The 15,897-nt window shown below is 45.2% G+C and overlaps 1 protein-coding gene across 1 annotated transcript; it reads left to right on the top strand.

Moving 5' to 3' along the window:
• Positions 1–160: 160 nt before the first annotated feature.
• On the top strand, positions 161–15,021 carry TADA1 (transcriptional adaptor 1; the record flags this gene model as incomplete). The annotated part of the gene is made up of 7 exons (XM_009702827.1): positions 161–252; positions 1,410–1,475; positions 8,035–8,132; positions 11,117–11,326; positions 12,386–12,537; positions 13,549–13,711; positions 14,729–15,021. Coding segments are annotated over 7 exons (934 nt in total), but the record flags the coding sequence as incomplete, so codon positions are not given.
• Positions 15,022–15,897: the final 876 nt, after the last annotated feature.

Genomic DNA, 15,897 nt, shown 5'->3' with positions numbered 1-15,897 from the left:
GGCCCGTTCGTCTTCTCCCGGTCTTCGAAGGGCCGCATGTTTGTACCGTGTCTGTGCGGAAGCCTCAGAGCTGGCGTGGCCGCGGGCCCCTTTGCGCCGGTGGGGGCAAGCAGTGGGTTTAGGAACAACGCTTTTCGTTTGGTGTCTGCACCTTCCCCAGGTACTGGGCCAATTTGAAGCTGTGGTTCAAGCAAAAGATCAGTAAGGAGGAGTTTGACCTGGAAGCACGGAGGCTTCTGACGCAGGACAACGGTAAAAAGCCATCTTGTGTTTGTTTTCCTGCCGTCTCTAGTGCTGCCTTGCCCTAGCCAGGCCTGGGGGGAGCCCCTCCCTGCTGCATGTTGCCTCCCGATCAGGGCAATCGCTGTGAGGGAAATGAGAACGGCCAGGGCTCCGGTAGCAATGCAGTTAAAAAGTTGGGAGGTGCCCTGTTCTGCAGGGGGAAGTCCCTTTGTGACCCCAGCACTGACAGGCAATTTGGCCTTGTGTAAATATGATGAAAAGGTAAAATATACTGTCCCAGCAACCAAAAAGCCATTTTTTTTTTTATGTCGCTGTAGGGACCCAGTCCCTGCCATGCTGCCGTCTCCCTTTGGTTGGGGCTGAACTGGTGTTGTGGCTGAAGTCGGGGAGGGAACACCTGAATTCACCTAGGTGATTTTGCAGGAGGCAGATCCTCTTTCAAGACTTCGGGGATGGCAGGTTGGAGCACTGAAGGATGAGATTCCTTCGTCCTCGCCTCTGTGTGGGTCTCGAAACATTGGTGGGCATTGCTGAGAGTGTTGTGGAAACTCCTGACTTCCATGTTCGTGATCCCTGCAGGGAAGGGCAGGGAGTTTGTTGGTGCTCAGGCTCAAAGGCCAAAGAGGATCCTGTAACTCTCTGACCCTCCTTATGAAAGTTGTCTTTGCTCTTCCTAATGCATAATTGTTCACTCTGTGTTCCAGTAACCCTTCTGCAAGGAAGTTGCATTTTATCTAGAACCTCTTTGACTTAAATTCACCTTCCTGGGGCTGGCTCTTGCTGGTCCTTTTCTAGCAAAACCAAAAGCCCTGCTACCAGAAGTCTGTGTGGCAGGAGAGACAGCTGATGCTCTGCTGACTGGCTGAATACACCAGAGGTTTCATGTTGTGTGCTGTAGGGCTGGATTTGTCTGTATGGCACACTGAGAAGTGACCTAACTTGTTTTCATGCTATGTGTAGTATCCTTTTTGTTAGTGTGGTAGTAGAAGATTCTGGGTCCGGTAGAAGAAAACTCTCAAAAAAACCTAAATTGAAAGTTAAGCCTATGTAGCTAAGCATGTGGGGAAAACACGACTGTGGAAAGGCACAGCAACCTACTTTAATCGCTTTGAGGGTGTCCCTCTGGGCACTGACATGTTGCTAATGAACTCTCTGTCTTTATGCAGTCCATTCTCACAACGATTTCCTCCTGGCTATTCTTACCCGATGCCAGATCTTGGTTTCCGCACCAGGTAAGTCCTGAGAAGCCTCATTAAAAACAATTGGATAGTAACATTTTGCCATGCGTGTGTTTGGGTTTTGTACAAAGCACTCCAATTTTCTGAGCCTTAATATTCATGTTGTTTTTGCCACGCAGGCAAAAGGGTAGCAAAGTTAGTGATCCAGCTGATTTCAGCAGAGACGCTTTTATAAATAAGATGTGTGTGCTTGATTAGAAGCTAATGCTGGATTGCTGTGTGTGATAATCTGGTTTGATTTCTCGATTGGGTGTGTGCTGTGAGCTGGAGCGTAAAGGGAGATGCTATTCTGTCTTTGATCTGCTTTTCTTACTGCGTCCTCTCTCTTCTGAACTTGGTGATACTCTTTGTTCTTTTCTCTGCTGGGGATATCATTTTGGGGGGCTGGAGACTGCTGACTGATCTTGAAATCAAGTATGTATCTGATAGCATTCCCAGTAAGCATTTTTCTTACAGTAAGTCTTGATTGAGCTATGGCCAATTAACCCAACCTTCTGCTGATAGTTAACCTTGTAACTTTGTAAGCGTTTAGGATGGCTGTCGTCAGGGTTGCAAGATATGTTTTGTTTGGTCTTCAAAAGAACTCTCAATCCAACGATCTGATAGGAAGGACAACTGAGCTGCAATTTAAGATAAGAAACTGCTGTGTAGTAAGGGAGAGAAAATTGTTACAGCTCTGATGAGCTGAGACCTGAGAGACAAGTTTTTTGAGAGGAAAGGGTACCTGATGTAGCTAGAAGAAGGAAAAAAAAGTCCGCACATTTATGGATATTCACAGTTCTTTGTGTAGTTGCTGGTCCTTAACTGTACCAGCTGTGCTAATTAAATGCTAATCTCCCTCACCTCCAAACTTGCTTTGTTTGCTCTTGAACTTTGCAAACACCTTTTGAGTCCCAGACTTGTCCTCTTTAGTAGTCTGCACTCGTGTAACTCAGATTTATATCTAAATCTTGCTGCTCCTTGCATTTGACTTATAGTACTTACAGTTGGATTATAAAAAGAAAGCACAAGAACAGTGATTCCCCTGTGAGTATTATCTGAAGTAGCTGAGCCTAAATTAGGTGGAGGAGGGAGAGAGTGCTTGTGTTCTCTGAGCTCAGGACTGAGCTGATGTGAGTGTTGGACTAGAGATCATAGCTCAAAAGTCTTGCCTCTCAGTGGCAGCAGTCAGGTTGGAGCCCATTGCTGTGTGGCTAAAGTTGGGGTTCTTTGTTCCTGTGTGCACCACTCTTTGCTTAACTGTATTGAATTTTATTTGTCTCTTTATCCAGTCACTTACTCTTGTGCAGCTCTTCTGCAGCTGTCCAGTCAGGCTTCCTCTTCCCTGCCTTGAGTTGCTCAGATTTGTCAGCAAACTCTACCAGCTCCCCTGTACCCCCTTTTTCAAGGCTGTCTGGGAATGTGTTAAAAGTAGGAGCCCCAGCACAAAGCAGAGTGGTGCTCCACAGGTGTCTTCCATATGCTTGTTACTTCCTGCCTGACCTTTTTTAACTTCAAGTCCTTGCAAGGACTTTTCCTTTTGTCCCATTGAAGCTTACTCTCTTTAAGAGCCCTTGAAGAACCCTGCTTTGTAGTGCTTCAACAGATTGGTGACACGCAAGGGAGTGCTAGCTGAGCAGCGACCTTACCAAGTGGAGACTAGCCAGTCACCTCCACTGGTTTCAGGCAGGCTTTTGTTGGCTCTTCGTCCACTGATCTGCATAAGCCAGCTTGAGGGAAAAAAAAAAAAAAACAAAAAAACCCGAAAAACCAGTTTAATCATGTGTGTGTTCTTAAAGGCATGGTTTAGTGCTCTGCAGTTAACAGTACATACTGCTAGTCCCTTCTAGTGTCTTTGTGTTGCTCTCCTCAGATCAGTGCAGACTCTCCTAACAATTTTGGAGCCAATCTGTACTGAGATACATCTTTCTGGGCCACTGATTGGTAGATCTATTACACACACATTTTACTTCCCAGTCTGCTGTGTGTGGCGTAGTGGATTGTATGTGTAAGCCCAGGAAAGTGCAGTACGAGTGTCTAGATTTCTCTTTCTACTCCTAGATGCCAATCTGACACCTGCTAGTTTTTTGTATCTGACACCTGCTAGTTTTTTGTGGTTTTTTTTTTCCTAGGTAAGAATGGAAAGCTAATGGCTTTTGTCTTCACCACTGTCTTTTGGGTAGAAAGCGTGTTTACTTTGTGTTTCATGGAAACAAGTAACTTTAAAGAAGTGTGCTTGATGCACTTGGTATGCCACCGCAAGGGTTACTGATGAATGTACTTTCCCCTTCTGTGTGAGAGAGCCAAGGGGGGAAGAACTATCTTTAAAACGCTGTTTTAAATTTAAAAATTCACGTGATCAGTGTTAAAAGTGTACTTGCTGTTGTGGAATAGGAAACCTTGGGGAAGGTATTTTAAGGAGTGATTATAATGTATGTTGGACCATGCAAACAAACCCATCTGATCCAAATTTTGCTGCCTGTGGTAGTAGTGGTTCCACTTGGGCTTATAGAGGAACGCTGGGTGAATGTGACCCTCTGTGAGAACGCTTTCCATTTCCCCCTCTCATCTGCTTAGGCTGATCTGGTCAGGCACACTTCAAATCCCAGTTCAGCAGCCTGTGTGGCACAGGGTGTTTAGGACTTGGTGGTGGAGAGGGAGGGAAGTTTGAATCTATTCCGATGTGAAGAATTTTTTTTTTCCTGCTGAGCTCCCACTGAGGGCACAGCAGGGTTCTGAGCAATCCTAAATCTGGCTTCTCTGCCCTTCTTAAAAACGGGTGATATTGTTCCCTCTGGTAGCCACGTTTATAAAGACACCCATAAATACTGGAGTGGCACGCAGCTGTAACGTAGCTTGGAAGCTGTGAAAGTGTCTGAAGAGAGGAACTTCCCAGAAACATACTATCCAAAATCCTAGAGAGTGCCTTAATGGTGATTTTAGGTTGGCTATACCAGCCCAAGCGGTGTGGCACAGTTCCCATTACAAGAAAATTGGTTTCTTTGGTATTCCCTTTTTACCAATATTTTCAGAAGTGCTTTTCTGAATTTTTATGTCTGGAGTTTTTCTTCCCCCAGAGATTGCATCAAGAGGAACTCTAGTTTAAAGCCTTTCTTAAACTTGTGTGGTCTTGCTCACAAATCTTACCTTGTTTGTTGGATGATTGCATGCCATCAAGTTAGCAAGGTTTATTGAGTTAATGCATATCTCACTTGAACTGTTACCTCCCTCCTTAGCTAAATGTTAACAATAAAACTGAGACAATTGCAAGCACTTGAGTTAGTGATGTAAAGATTTAATTTATTTACTAGTAATCTGGAGCCAACTAGGAGATGGTTCAGCGAATTGGAACTCTTGCTGGGTTAGCAGGAGCATTTTATTATGTCACGGTTGCCCACAGGCTTTGCTTGAAGAGCTGCTAACTGTGAGATGGGCTTGGGTTGCTCGTGTTCCACTTCTCTCCAGAGAGCTGGGAAGAGGGGAAAAGGAGGAAAATGGGAGTGTGAGTTGTTGACAGAGGAGGGTCATCAGAATACATTTGACTAAACCCTTGTCCCTGCAAGAAGATTTTTAAAAAAAAAAAAACCACAACCAAAGTCAAATAAATGAGGGTGGGAGAACAGATGTTTTCTGTGTCTGGCTGCTTTTCTCTGTTGTGACTTTCTCTGTATCTTTGCCCTTTACTCCTGTGCGGTGCTGGTGCAGCACATCAGGGAAACCTGACACGCTCCATCTGGACTGGCTGGTGCCATCACTGCAGAGACATGGCAGCTCTTCGAAAAAACATTCTTATCTGTTGCTCATCTTTGAAAGTGTATCAGCAGCCATTGCTGTGGCTTGTTAACATTTAATTCTCTTGCTAGCAAGATTAAATAAAAGCTGCTAACATCTCTGAAGTTTCACACCTGAGCCAACCCAGCCGTGTCATATGTGGCTAGAAAGGCAAGTATTGTTTTTTGTAGAATGCTAGAGAGAAATTTTGCTTTCTTCATCTAGTGCAAGTCAGGCTTGGTAACATGAAAACCTGGAAAAGGAGCCAAAAAATTTCTGCTCTGGGCTCATTATAATGGGGAATAGGAGATAGCTTAGAACATGGAAAAGGTGAGATACTAAGCCTGGCTAAGTTTTTTAAATGTGCAGGCTGAGATTCAATGAAGTTGCATCTTTCAGATGTACTGTCAAATCCTAAAAATCTGGTTGCCATTTAGATCAAAAGTTACTATATTATTTTTTAAAACAAGGCATTTTAAAAATTCAGACTCTGCTATAACCTATTAATCTGTAATACACTGTCAGATAAAAGGGTCCTGTTTGCTCTTTCTGTCTCCATCCATTCCACTTTCTCTGTCTCTGCCACCTGGTCACACAGTTAGCTAAGGATACCCTCGTAAGCGAGGCTGCGAAAGAGCTGTATGAGACTTCTGACAAGGAGGAAGGGTCTGGGGTAGGGTGACACTGCCAGCTAGAGAGGTGCTTTTATTGAAAGCTTTGAAATAGGCCAGGTAATTTCTTTGTCTGTCCTTAACACATCTAATCCCCCCTGCCTAGAAGGGGTCTGACCTGCTATGGAGAGGAGGAAGAGGAGGAAGAAAGGACTAATCTGTAAAGCGCAAAACATCTTGTGAGAGAAGTGGTGTTATTTTGATAGATCTCAAGGTGTAAGCCCTGAGATCTTGATGAAGGGCAAGGGTGGTCCTTGAGATGATTGTCCACAGTGCTTTCCCACACCCCCTCATTAGGGCCTCTACTGCGATGTTGTAGTGATGAGTAGTGATACCGGCTTTGTGATTTTTGGAGAAGGTTTATTTATTATCTTTTAATTTCCTATAATTGACCAGTGGATTTGACAACAGTGTTTGTTGCAGACTATTGGTTTTCACCTCACTTAATAGAACGTAGCTAAACTTTTTAGTAAACTTTTTTTTATAGGGAGAATATGCCATCTGTGTGTGTGTGGGTGGTTTCTAACCCCTTCTTAGCAGCTGACCATTCAGAAACTTTACCTGAATCCTCTGATTTAGCCTGGTCCTTAAAGTCATGTTTTGGAAGCTTTTTTCATGGCACGGGGCACTGCTCATGCTCCAGCCAGGAGTGTGGGAAGCTCCACATATCCAAGGACTTCCAGCCAGCCTCATTCCCTATAAACAGGGCTGTAGTATAACTGCATTTATGAATTCCTGATTACAAAAAAAATTAAACATAGTTGCGAGAGCTGGAGGTAAACACTCAGGTTGGCGTGAAGCTGGTATTGAGCCATGGCAGCCTGCAGTATGAGGAGAGAACCAGAACTGGTTGTTTGTGAGTATTCAGTGAATGTGCCTGAGGCTGGCCAAGTTGTGGATGGCGAGTTTTGGGATGGCTCCTGTCACTTCTTGTCCATGTCTAGAGGAAACAGCAAATGCTGACTCAGGTGTGGCCAGGGAACATCTGAGATGTTGCCGTGCTGTCAGCACAGCCTCCGCTTTGGAGGCAACTGAGGTACCTTCAGAACTGAGTTGTCCGAGCTCACTGGAGGCAGGCGGAGCCCTGGCACAGGGCACGCTCTGCTCCGAAGGAAAAGGGGTGCTTGCTCGCTGTGCAAAACCAAGGGAGGAGTGTAGTGGTGACACAAAGCAGAGGCTGCCTCTGTAGCCACGAGAGGGCTGTCCAGTCTTTGGGTTGCACTTCTTGTTCCCTGTCAGCAAGTGCGTATGCATCCAATGCAACGTTGTCTTAAGTTCCAACGTACCTGATGGAATTGTGTGCAGATCGTGTAAATTCGTCAGCGGGAAACCTGCTAGGCTGTCCTTGCCTTGCCAAGAGCTGTGCGATTATCAGGATGTGGTTTGGCCTACTGTAGGTGTAGCTGTCAAACAGCTGACAGTGGACTTTTAAGCAGTCTCTTCAAGGTGATGTGACCAAATGTATTTATTTATTGGTACTACACTGTAATTTCTTTTTTTTTCAGCTGCTTGTCAGGTCAGTTACAAGCTCACTGATCACGTTCGTGTCATCCTGCTCCTGGGCTCAGCGGGCTTTGCAGTTCTTCCTCCCTCTCCTTTCCCCTCAGCATAACAAGAACAATCAGCTGTGATGTTTAACAGGGGTCCGAGACGAAGCTTGCTAAAGCTGATGGGAAACTGTAAAGGCAAATGTAATGAGTCGGACTGCTCGATCCTACTGGTTAGCATCTGACCTGATCCAGGAGCTGGTGGGAGGAGAATCCCCTTCTGGGCAAGCTCCTGCCATCTTCCTGATGGAAGAAATGGCTTGTTCTTTCCTTGTGACTTTCCTTGGAGGCTGTGCTCACCTCTCTCCTTCTGCCATGCGTTTTTGTCTGGTGTGTGGGCAGAAATTTCTACTTAAGTATTGGGTCATGAGTGAGTCAAGCTAGCAGGGGGCTGACAAAGGAAGGGAAGAGCTACCCAAATGATTCTCCTGTGACAAGTCCTTCCTCTGGGCCATGGCTGTTGATTTTGGGTTAAGGCTTAGCTGGGGGCCAAATGTTAAGGGTTTTCTTGTGTGGACAGTTTCGTTCTGGCCCTAAATCAGCAACAGCTATCGAGTGGGGGTTTTTTTTCTTTTCAATTTGTAGAAGGTGCTGGATCTCTGCCATGGCCAGGTGGCTCTGCAACTAAACCTGGAAAACCCAAAGGAAAGAAAAAGATTTCTTCAGTTCGACAAAAGTTTGATGTAAGTGTTCATGGTCAAATGGTTGTGTCTCTCTGATCTTCTGTTGGAGGTGAAGAGCTCTGGACAGCACGTAGTTCTTGCTGCTACAAGATGGGGATGATGAAAGTCCAACATGTGCAATGATATATGTCCTATTTGTTTTGAGTTTTGGATTGGGGCAAGAGCTGGGGGTTAGGGCTTGCTGCCTCTCTTGTGGACGCCTCTTGGGAGAAAGGCTGCGGTGTGACCTGGCTTTAAGACACGAGAGAACCAATGGAAAAACACCTAAATGTCAGAGTTGCAAAAGCTTGTATTCCAGGAGCCGACAAGGAGTAACTTTAGCTCTATGGTCACTGCAGTAACACTTGGACAGGTCTTTCATAGTCTCAGTCACCTTTCATATTCTCTGTAATATCTCGTTCACCTCTCACATGCTGAATTCTTGAAGCGAAAGTGATTTCTTATTTATTCAGGCAGAATTGCATGATCCCCTCCACAGGACTCTGCAATCCAAAGTGTTAAAGTAAGATGTTCCTTGGGTGGAATGTTTTTTAGAAGGTCGAGTTGTTTCAGAATTGAAAATGCTTTGCAAAGATGCTGTCTTCTGGTAGGTGGCAGAGAAACACACAGAATCCAGTTTACTTTGGAGTGAAGGCTCTGTACATCCCTCTGGTACTGTCAGACGTCTGTTCTGCAGTTGTTTCTGTGCTGCCAGACCTGTGTGGAGGAGACCTGGTGTGAAAGAGAATTGGGATGGGGCACTGTCTTCAATGGGTGGGGTTTGATAAGACAGTTCAAACTGAATTAACAGTTTGTTGAAAGGGAAAGTGTTTGTCTCTTACTGAGCCAGATTTCTCAGGTGTTTGAGCACATCATGACCCAGTTCAGTTCTCTGACAAGGCAGAAAACCAACCAAGCAAAAAAGACCCCAAACCCCAAGTTTTTCTTGCTGGTTTACTCATCTGGATTAGCATTCCACGTGGTTGGATGAATACCAAAGCCAGCACAAAGGAAGAAGGGGCTGGGGATAGGGGAGAAAGGCGAGCATGTGAAATCTCCCGCTCTTACGCTGTGAGGTTACCTTGGCTCAGCTGAAGCGCGTACCGCACTTCTGGGGGCTGTAGTTTGGCACTGCGTGTGTGCTTGAGGCTAGTGTTTCAAAGGGATGCGAGTCCAGCTGAAGACTTGTTGTGTTTAGAAACTGCTGAAATATTTTTGCAGCGTTCACAGCTGCAACCTGAATTCTGATGGCAGTCTTGTCTTATCTTTTTGTTTTAAAACTTCACCGTAACTTTTCAGTAGCAAGTAGAGGAGAGTTTGGGAAGCAAGTTGTGACATAGTGGAAGTCTTGGAATTTGGTTTACTTGGATACCCCTACATTACACCACATTTCTTGTGTGTTCATACAAATGTTCCTGGAATGCTTGGTAGTAAGCACTGTATGAAGTGTATGTTATAATAGTGGGGTTGTCTGTTGCTAGTGGAATTCCTGAGTAGTGTGAACTTGAAGTGCCTTGCTGTTTGCTGATGTTTCCCTCACTGGTCAGAATAACAGCTGTGAACAACCACAAGTTCATTCCAATTGGCTTCTGCTCTCCTAAACCATATTCCTCTTAAGAGCTGCTTACATTTTGAAGGTCTTTTTTTTTTTTTTTTTCCAGGTACACAGACATGTAGCTTTCCTGTAATGAAAGCATAAGTCTTCAGAATTACGGGGAGGGAAACCTGCTTTCACATCATTAGTGGGTGGATTGTTTTTTCACTCTGAGTTAAATGCCACGCTGTCCTTTGAATAAAGCAGCCCCCCTTCCTCTCCTGAAACTAAGATGTGAGAAATCCACTTTGCTGTATATTCATTGTTTATATTTAAAGTATGTGTTTGTCTTGATGCCCCATAAGAGCCTTGCAGCAATCTTCATTCCAGAGCCAGTGGATTAGTGGCTTGGAGAGCTGAGGCGCAGGAGTTGTGGGAGTACTTGGTGAGCCAGGGTGATGTTGTTCCCTTGTGGGCTGGGGCTGGGCCAAGCACACATCTGGGCTCAAGGATCAGTCATTCCCGTCTGCTTTTCCCCCCTGCCTTTACCTGGGGACTGAGACTTCCCGGGAGCCACCACAGGCACTCAGAGTTTGAGATACTAGCACAGCAAGGGAATTGTGCTGGAACACATGTAACCTGGGAAATGGGGGTTGCCACCTTCTGGTGTGAATTCCTGTTCTGTGATGGTTTTTTTCCTGAATAACTGAGTCAGTTCTTTAGAACAGCCATAAATCCATCTCAGTATTGGTGGCTGCTTAGTAACACAGCTCTGCTTAGAGTATTGAAAGTGCACAGGGAGACTAGAGTATGACATTCAGAACTGGAGTTTGTCTAAGTTGTTGCATTTAAAGCTTTAAAGAAATGTAAGGATCACTTAATCACACAAGCTTAGGATCGTGGTTTTTAATCTTGATGGAAACTGTACAGTTAGTAAGTAAAAACACACCCTTCTGTACAAGAAATGGCTAAATAGATGAGAATCCTTCAGCATAGGAGGTGACTGAGAGATGTGAAAGTCCGTAAAATCATCACTGGCCTGGATAGTGTGAACAGAGCTAAAAGGGACAGTGACTGACCACATTTGAGACTTGCAGGAGAATCAGTCTAGCAGGTGGGAAGTACAGAGCAAACCAGAGGAGGTGACTCTTCATGTGGTGTCTTGTTACACTGTAGAATTTCTTGCTGCAGGATGTTGTGGATACCCAAAGTTTAGGTGGTTCAGGGTGCTGCTGACAAGTTCGTGGGCTGTTTAATAAAAGGACACCAACTCTGGCTCAGAAACTTCTTCAGTCACAAATCACTGGGGGTTGGGAGAGTATCCTGGGAGGAATATCCCTCTGCTTGTCCTACTGCAATGTGTTTTTCTAGGTGTTTGCTTTTCAACTGGAGAAGGGATGTTTGGCTTGATGAACCAAAAGGTCCGACCAAGTATTTATCATCTTATGCTCTAATGTTGTGTTCATAACAGCACCGGTTCCAGCCACAGAATCCGCTGTCTGGAGCCCAGCAGTTTGTGGCAAAGGATCCTCAGGAGGATGACGATTTGAAGCTATGTTCTCATACCATGATGCTTCCTACACGTGGCCAGTTAGAAGGAAGGATGATTGTAACCGCATATGAGCACGGGCTTGACAATGTCACAGAGGAGGCAGTGACTGCGGTTGTTTATGCTGTGGAGGTGAGACTGGGCTGGGCAGCCGTGGTGTTCTCATTATATTGGCAACAAAAGGCTCTGCGTGCAGTATGGGGTAGCATCCCTCAGTGGGGGGAGGAAACCTGCTTCTCTAATTGCCCATTTGCCTTGGGAGGAGTAAGATGAGAATCAAAGGGCTTCCAGATTTGTGGCATCATAGATGTAAAGTCTTGGATTTTTGCTTGCAAGTGTTAATTTTGAAGTTCTTGCACATGAAGAACTCCAGACATGCTTAAGTAGCTGTTTTGGAAAATGCTCTTCCTGTCACTTAAAAGCAGGGCAGAATGGGAGCTCCAGTTTAAACAGGTCTATAAAAAAATAATCAGTCATAGGTGTGAGTATCTGGCATGGAAGTGAAGTGACAGATGTCGGGTAATACCTGCAGGTGAGGTGCCTGTTGTTGCTGGTTTTAGCCATCAGTGGTGCATTACCTGACATGTCCCGGGAATGATACAGCCATTACTTGGTGTGCTGATGTGTGGATGCTTTTTTGGAGTCAGGATGTGGAGGCCAACCTGAATTCCCCATCTGGGAGTGAGGCCAAATTAAGAAGCGGTTGTCTGCTTGGTTTTTTTCAGACAGTTGCTTCTCCAGCACTTTGCAGGCAACTGGCCAGTCTGAAAAAGGGGAATGAGTGGCTTTTCACTGTACATTTATTATGTTAATACGGCCGGTATTTCTGTAAAGTGTAACATCTAGTGCCACCTATGAACTCTTAACTGTTTATCAAAGGGATCAGAGATTGGGAATTTCCTAGCATTTAAGAAACTTCTTTGACATTTGAAGCAGCGAATTGCATATTAAAGTACAGTTCACAGGCTAATGCATACAGTACTCACACAGTGCCATGTTCTCTATATCCAACAGTATCAGATACTGAAAACATCCTGTGACTTGTCCAGATCTTGGTTCCCCTAAGTCTTTAGGTCCTTGTGGTCATAGTAGCACTACTTCTGTCTTGCCAGTTAGTGAGGCACCTCTCATAGCTGTGGCTTGGTAGAGTGAATAAATCAACATGTGTAATAAGATTGTTTTTCACTGCAGAACCATCTTAAGGATATCCTGACATCTGTGATATCGAGGCGGAAAGCCTATCGTCTGAGAGATGGCCATTTCAAGTATGCCTTCGGAAGCAATGTTAACCCTCAGCCATACCTGAAGAACAGTGTTGTTGCTTATAACAATTTAATTGAGTGGTAAGGAGCTCTCGGCACACTGCTAATTTCAAATGCAATTTGCTATTCCTGAAGTTGCTCTGTGGTTCAGTTTCTCTTTTTTACTCAGTAGAAACTGTTAATGACAGTGTTTAGGTTTCACACACTAAGAAGGTTGCAGTACGGAGGACTGTGCGGCTAAATAGGGAGGGAGCATGTGGGGATTTCTCAGCAGTGGAGTTTAGGACACCGTCAAGGCCCTCTTCCTTGCCTGTGCTTGTCCATCTGTTTATGAAGGTGACCCCATGCCCTCTGAATGTCCTTTGTAATTCTGCTTTTTGGGAGCTGGAGTGAGTGACACAGGAATTCTGCTGCTCTCAGGGAAACTGGCCATGGGCAGAAGAGCCCTGCCTTTGTGGGTGCACCGCTGTTGTGCCATAGGAGTGGAATGTCAGTGAGGGCATGCATGCAATCCTGTCGTTTCCTGCTTCCAAATGTATTTATGGCTCCTTGGCATGCCTTTCCAGTTAGCAGGGCTTCAAGGTCATCTTGTTTTCCAGAGTCTCAGTGTCAAACAGCTTACACTGCATCTGGCAGCATGTGTGTATGAGAAGGCAGTTGTGTGTGTTTGTCTATGTCAGCTTCTAGCAGTTGACAGGAGGTCGTGGGTGTTTTAAGATTTGGTTATAGCACTACAAACGCAATACACTCCAAACAACTCTGCCTAACGGCTAATGTCTTTCAACTTAATATTGTGGGTGCCTTAGTTTTGTTTTTTTTTCCTGGCTAGAAGCTATTGGCTGTAAATAACAAAAGTTGCCTAATAGACATCAGTTAAGCAGGTTTGAAGCAGATTGAGGATTGTTTTGCCATATTTTTATTAAACTGGAATTTTAAAGAGTTTTTAATTACAGCTGAAATAATTTTATGTACATACGGGCTATGTCAACTGATACAGCAAAGCAAACACTAGGGCCAAGCCCCCGCTGTGTGACTTACAACACTGATGATGTTTTCTTGACTGGAAGGTTTTACTGCCTGCTCTGTCTACAGCCCTCCGACCTGCGCAACACCTTCTGCCGGTCAGAGTCTGGCTCCCCAGCCCCCGCCTGATGATGCAGAACAGCAGGCAGCTCTACTCCTAGCGTGCTCGGGAGACACCTTACCGGCATCCCTGCCGCCAGTGAACATGTATGACCTTTTTGAGGCATTACAGGTAAGCTGTACATGTTACACCGTCATGTCACATGCAGCACTGTCCTGAGTGCCAGCTGCCAGTCTCGGATTTGGTTTACATGCGGGGAAGGGGATTTGATTTCTCCTCCTACAGTCTGTTTCCTTCTTTCCCTCTCAAATTTACAATTCTTTGGCTTTGACTCGTTCCCACTATTAGGTAACAGTTAACATACAGTCAGCTCAGGGTTTAATGCCTGTTCTGCTCCCTTGATCAGAGAGTTGATGAGGAAATCCCTGTCTCTTCTTAGAGCTATGTAAGAAGGGTGAACTCTTCCTCTGTATCAAGACTGCTGTGATTATATCAGAACTGAGCTAGACTGAGATTTTGACAACGATGCGTTAAAATGACTTGCCTGGCCTGTCCCTTCATGCTGCTCATGTTCCACCTGGGTACTTAGAGCAATACTGAGTCCTGGCATGCAGGCTGCTGCAGTGGGTTAGCTATGACCACCCCAACCCTGGGGAGGTGTCTAAGGTGGGCTGGATGAATTTTCTTGTGGAGATGTATGGCTGTGGTTCCTTCCCTCTCTGGCAGCTCTGGGGACATTCAGACTGCTTTGCATGCCCAAAACTAGCTGTGAGAAATTCCCCCTTGATCTCTGCTATTGTGAACAGGCCTTGGGATTTTGTCTCAAGGCTGTGGAGGCAGACCATCCATTTTAAGAGCTGTAATCAAGCATTTGTCTTGTGTGTTTACTCAGATAAAATGGTTGTTTGTAAGATTTTGATGACAAATTTTTGTTTATCATCGCAAGAGCAAAACGATGATTTCCTTACCGTGCTACTCCCTTACAAAATGGCGTAACAGGCGGTTGTTCTGTGATGACTGGTGTGGTGGTGCTGGCAAGTTGCAGCTCTCATCATATGTGACAGCCCGCATCCTGCTCTGCAGGGCTGGTTCCCTGATCATCCTGTAGCAGAGGAAAGTTTTTTCCATAGGCAATATGGGAAAATGCATATGAAAGCATGAAACTTGTTTTCTAATGTGTATTTCCAGGTGCACAAAGAAGTTATTCCTGCGCATACTGTCTATGCTCTAAACATCGAGAGGATTATCATGAAACTCTGGCATCCAAACCACGAGGAGCTACAGCAGGATAAAATCCATCGCCAGCGCCTGGTGGCAAAGGAGGGCCTCCTACTCTGCTAGAGCTCGGCAGCCATGTCAGGCCTCGGATGGCTATGGTGCTGTTCCTTGGACTTGATGTTCAGATGCTTCTTACAAACCTGTGTCAGCATTTCAAGGATGATGTAAGTTACAAGTCAAATTTTCCTATGGAAATATGACTGAGTTGCAGTACACTTTCTCTGCTTCCCTGGAGTCACGTGCCATGGAGTGCTTGCAGCAATCCCGCTGAATTGGAAAGGAGAAACGAGATTTGTGTGCAAAGACTTTTTTAGGGAAAATAAATGTGAGGGTGGAAAGAGTTGGTTTTAAATAAGGTGTATTTGTGTTTTCTTTTGTGAGCACGGAGAATCTACCTCCTTGCCATCTCCTCTCGAGTTGTTTCTGTTCTGAGCTCAGTCTCCAGGGGCCTTGTCCAACTTCCATTGCAGTTGGTGGGATCCTTTTCCATTCGCTTAACTGGAAACAGGGTGAAGTGAAGATGAGCAATTCTGTAAGCTGACATTGTTCCTCTTCTACCAGGGGAACTTCTGATTAGAAGCTCTGAAAAAACAAGGCAAGAAGGGAAAGGTCCTTTCTAGCCTGGGTTTTGAGGTGTTCTGCATCACAAAACATGAAGGTGCACGCTGTTGTAGAAGTCTCTGGTTACAAAATATGCAATAAAATCAGGGTTGTGAGTAATGTTTTTCTATCAGCCTAGTCCTTGACTCACCCCTGTCTTGTAGTAGTTGTGATCAGATGTTCTAGGAGTTGTTGGACCTGTGACAAGAGGCAAGCTCTGTGCCTGCAGTATAGCTAAGGATTTATCCTTCCCAGCAGGCAGCTTGACTGTCCCCCGAGGTGGGACGCCACCTCCTGAATACATGTACCAATTCACTGTCTTAATGTTGCAGACCTCTTGGATTTGCACCATGAACAAGATGTCTCATATCACTTCATCGTAAAAATACGCAGCCACACCTCTCCACGTGGGGAGGCGTGCAGATCACTGTGTGTAAAAGGGGAAATTCCACCTGCTGTGTTACAGGTACTCTGCTCTC

This window comes from Cariama cristata, unplaced genomic scaffold, assembly GCF_000690535.1.
Source record: "Cariama cristata isolate BGI_N322 unplaced genomic scaffold, ASM69053v1 scaffold3896, whole genome shotgun sequence".
In the NCBI taxonomy this organism is placed as follows: domain Eukaryota; kingdom Metazoa; phylum Chordata; class Aves; order Cariamiformes; family Cariamidae; genus Cariama; species Cariama cristata.
Note: the sequence above shows the minus strand (reverse complement) of the source record. Positions and strands in the feature narration are given on the sequence as shown.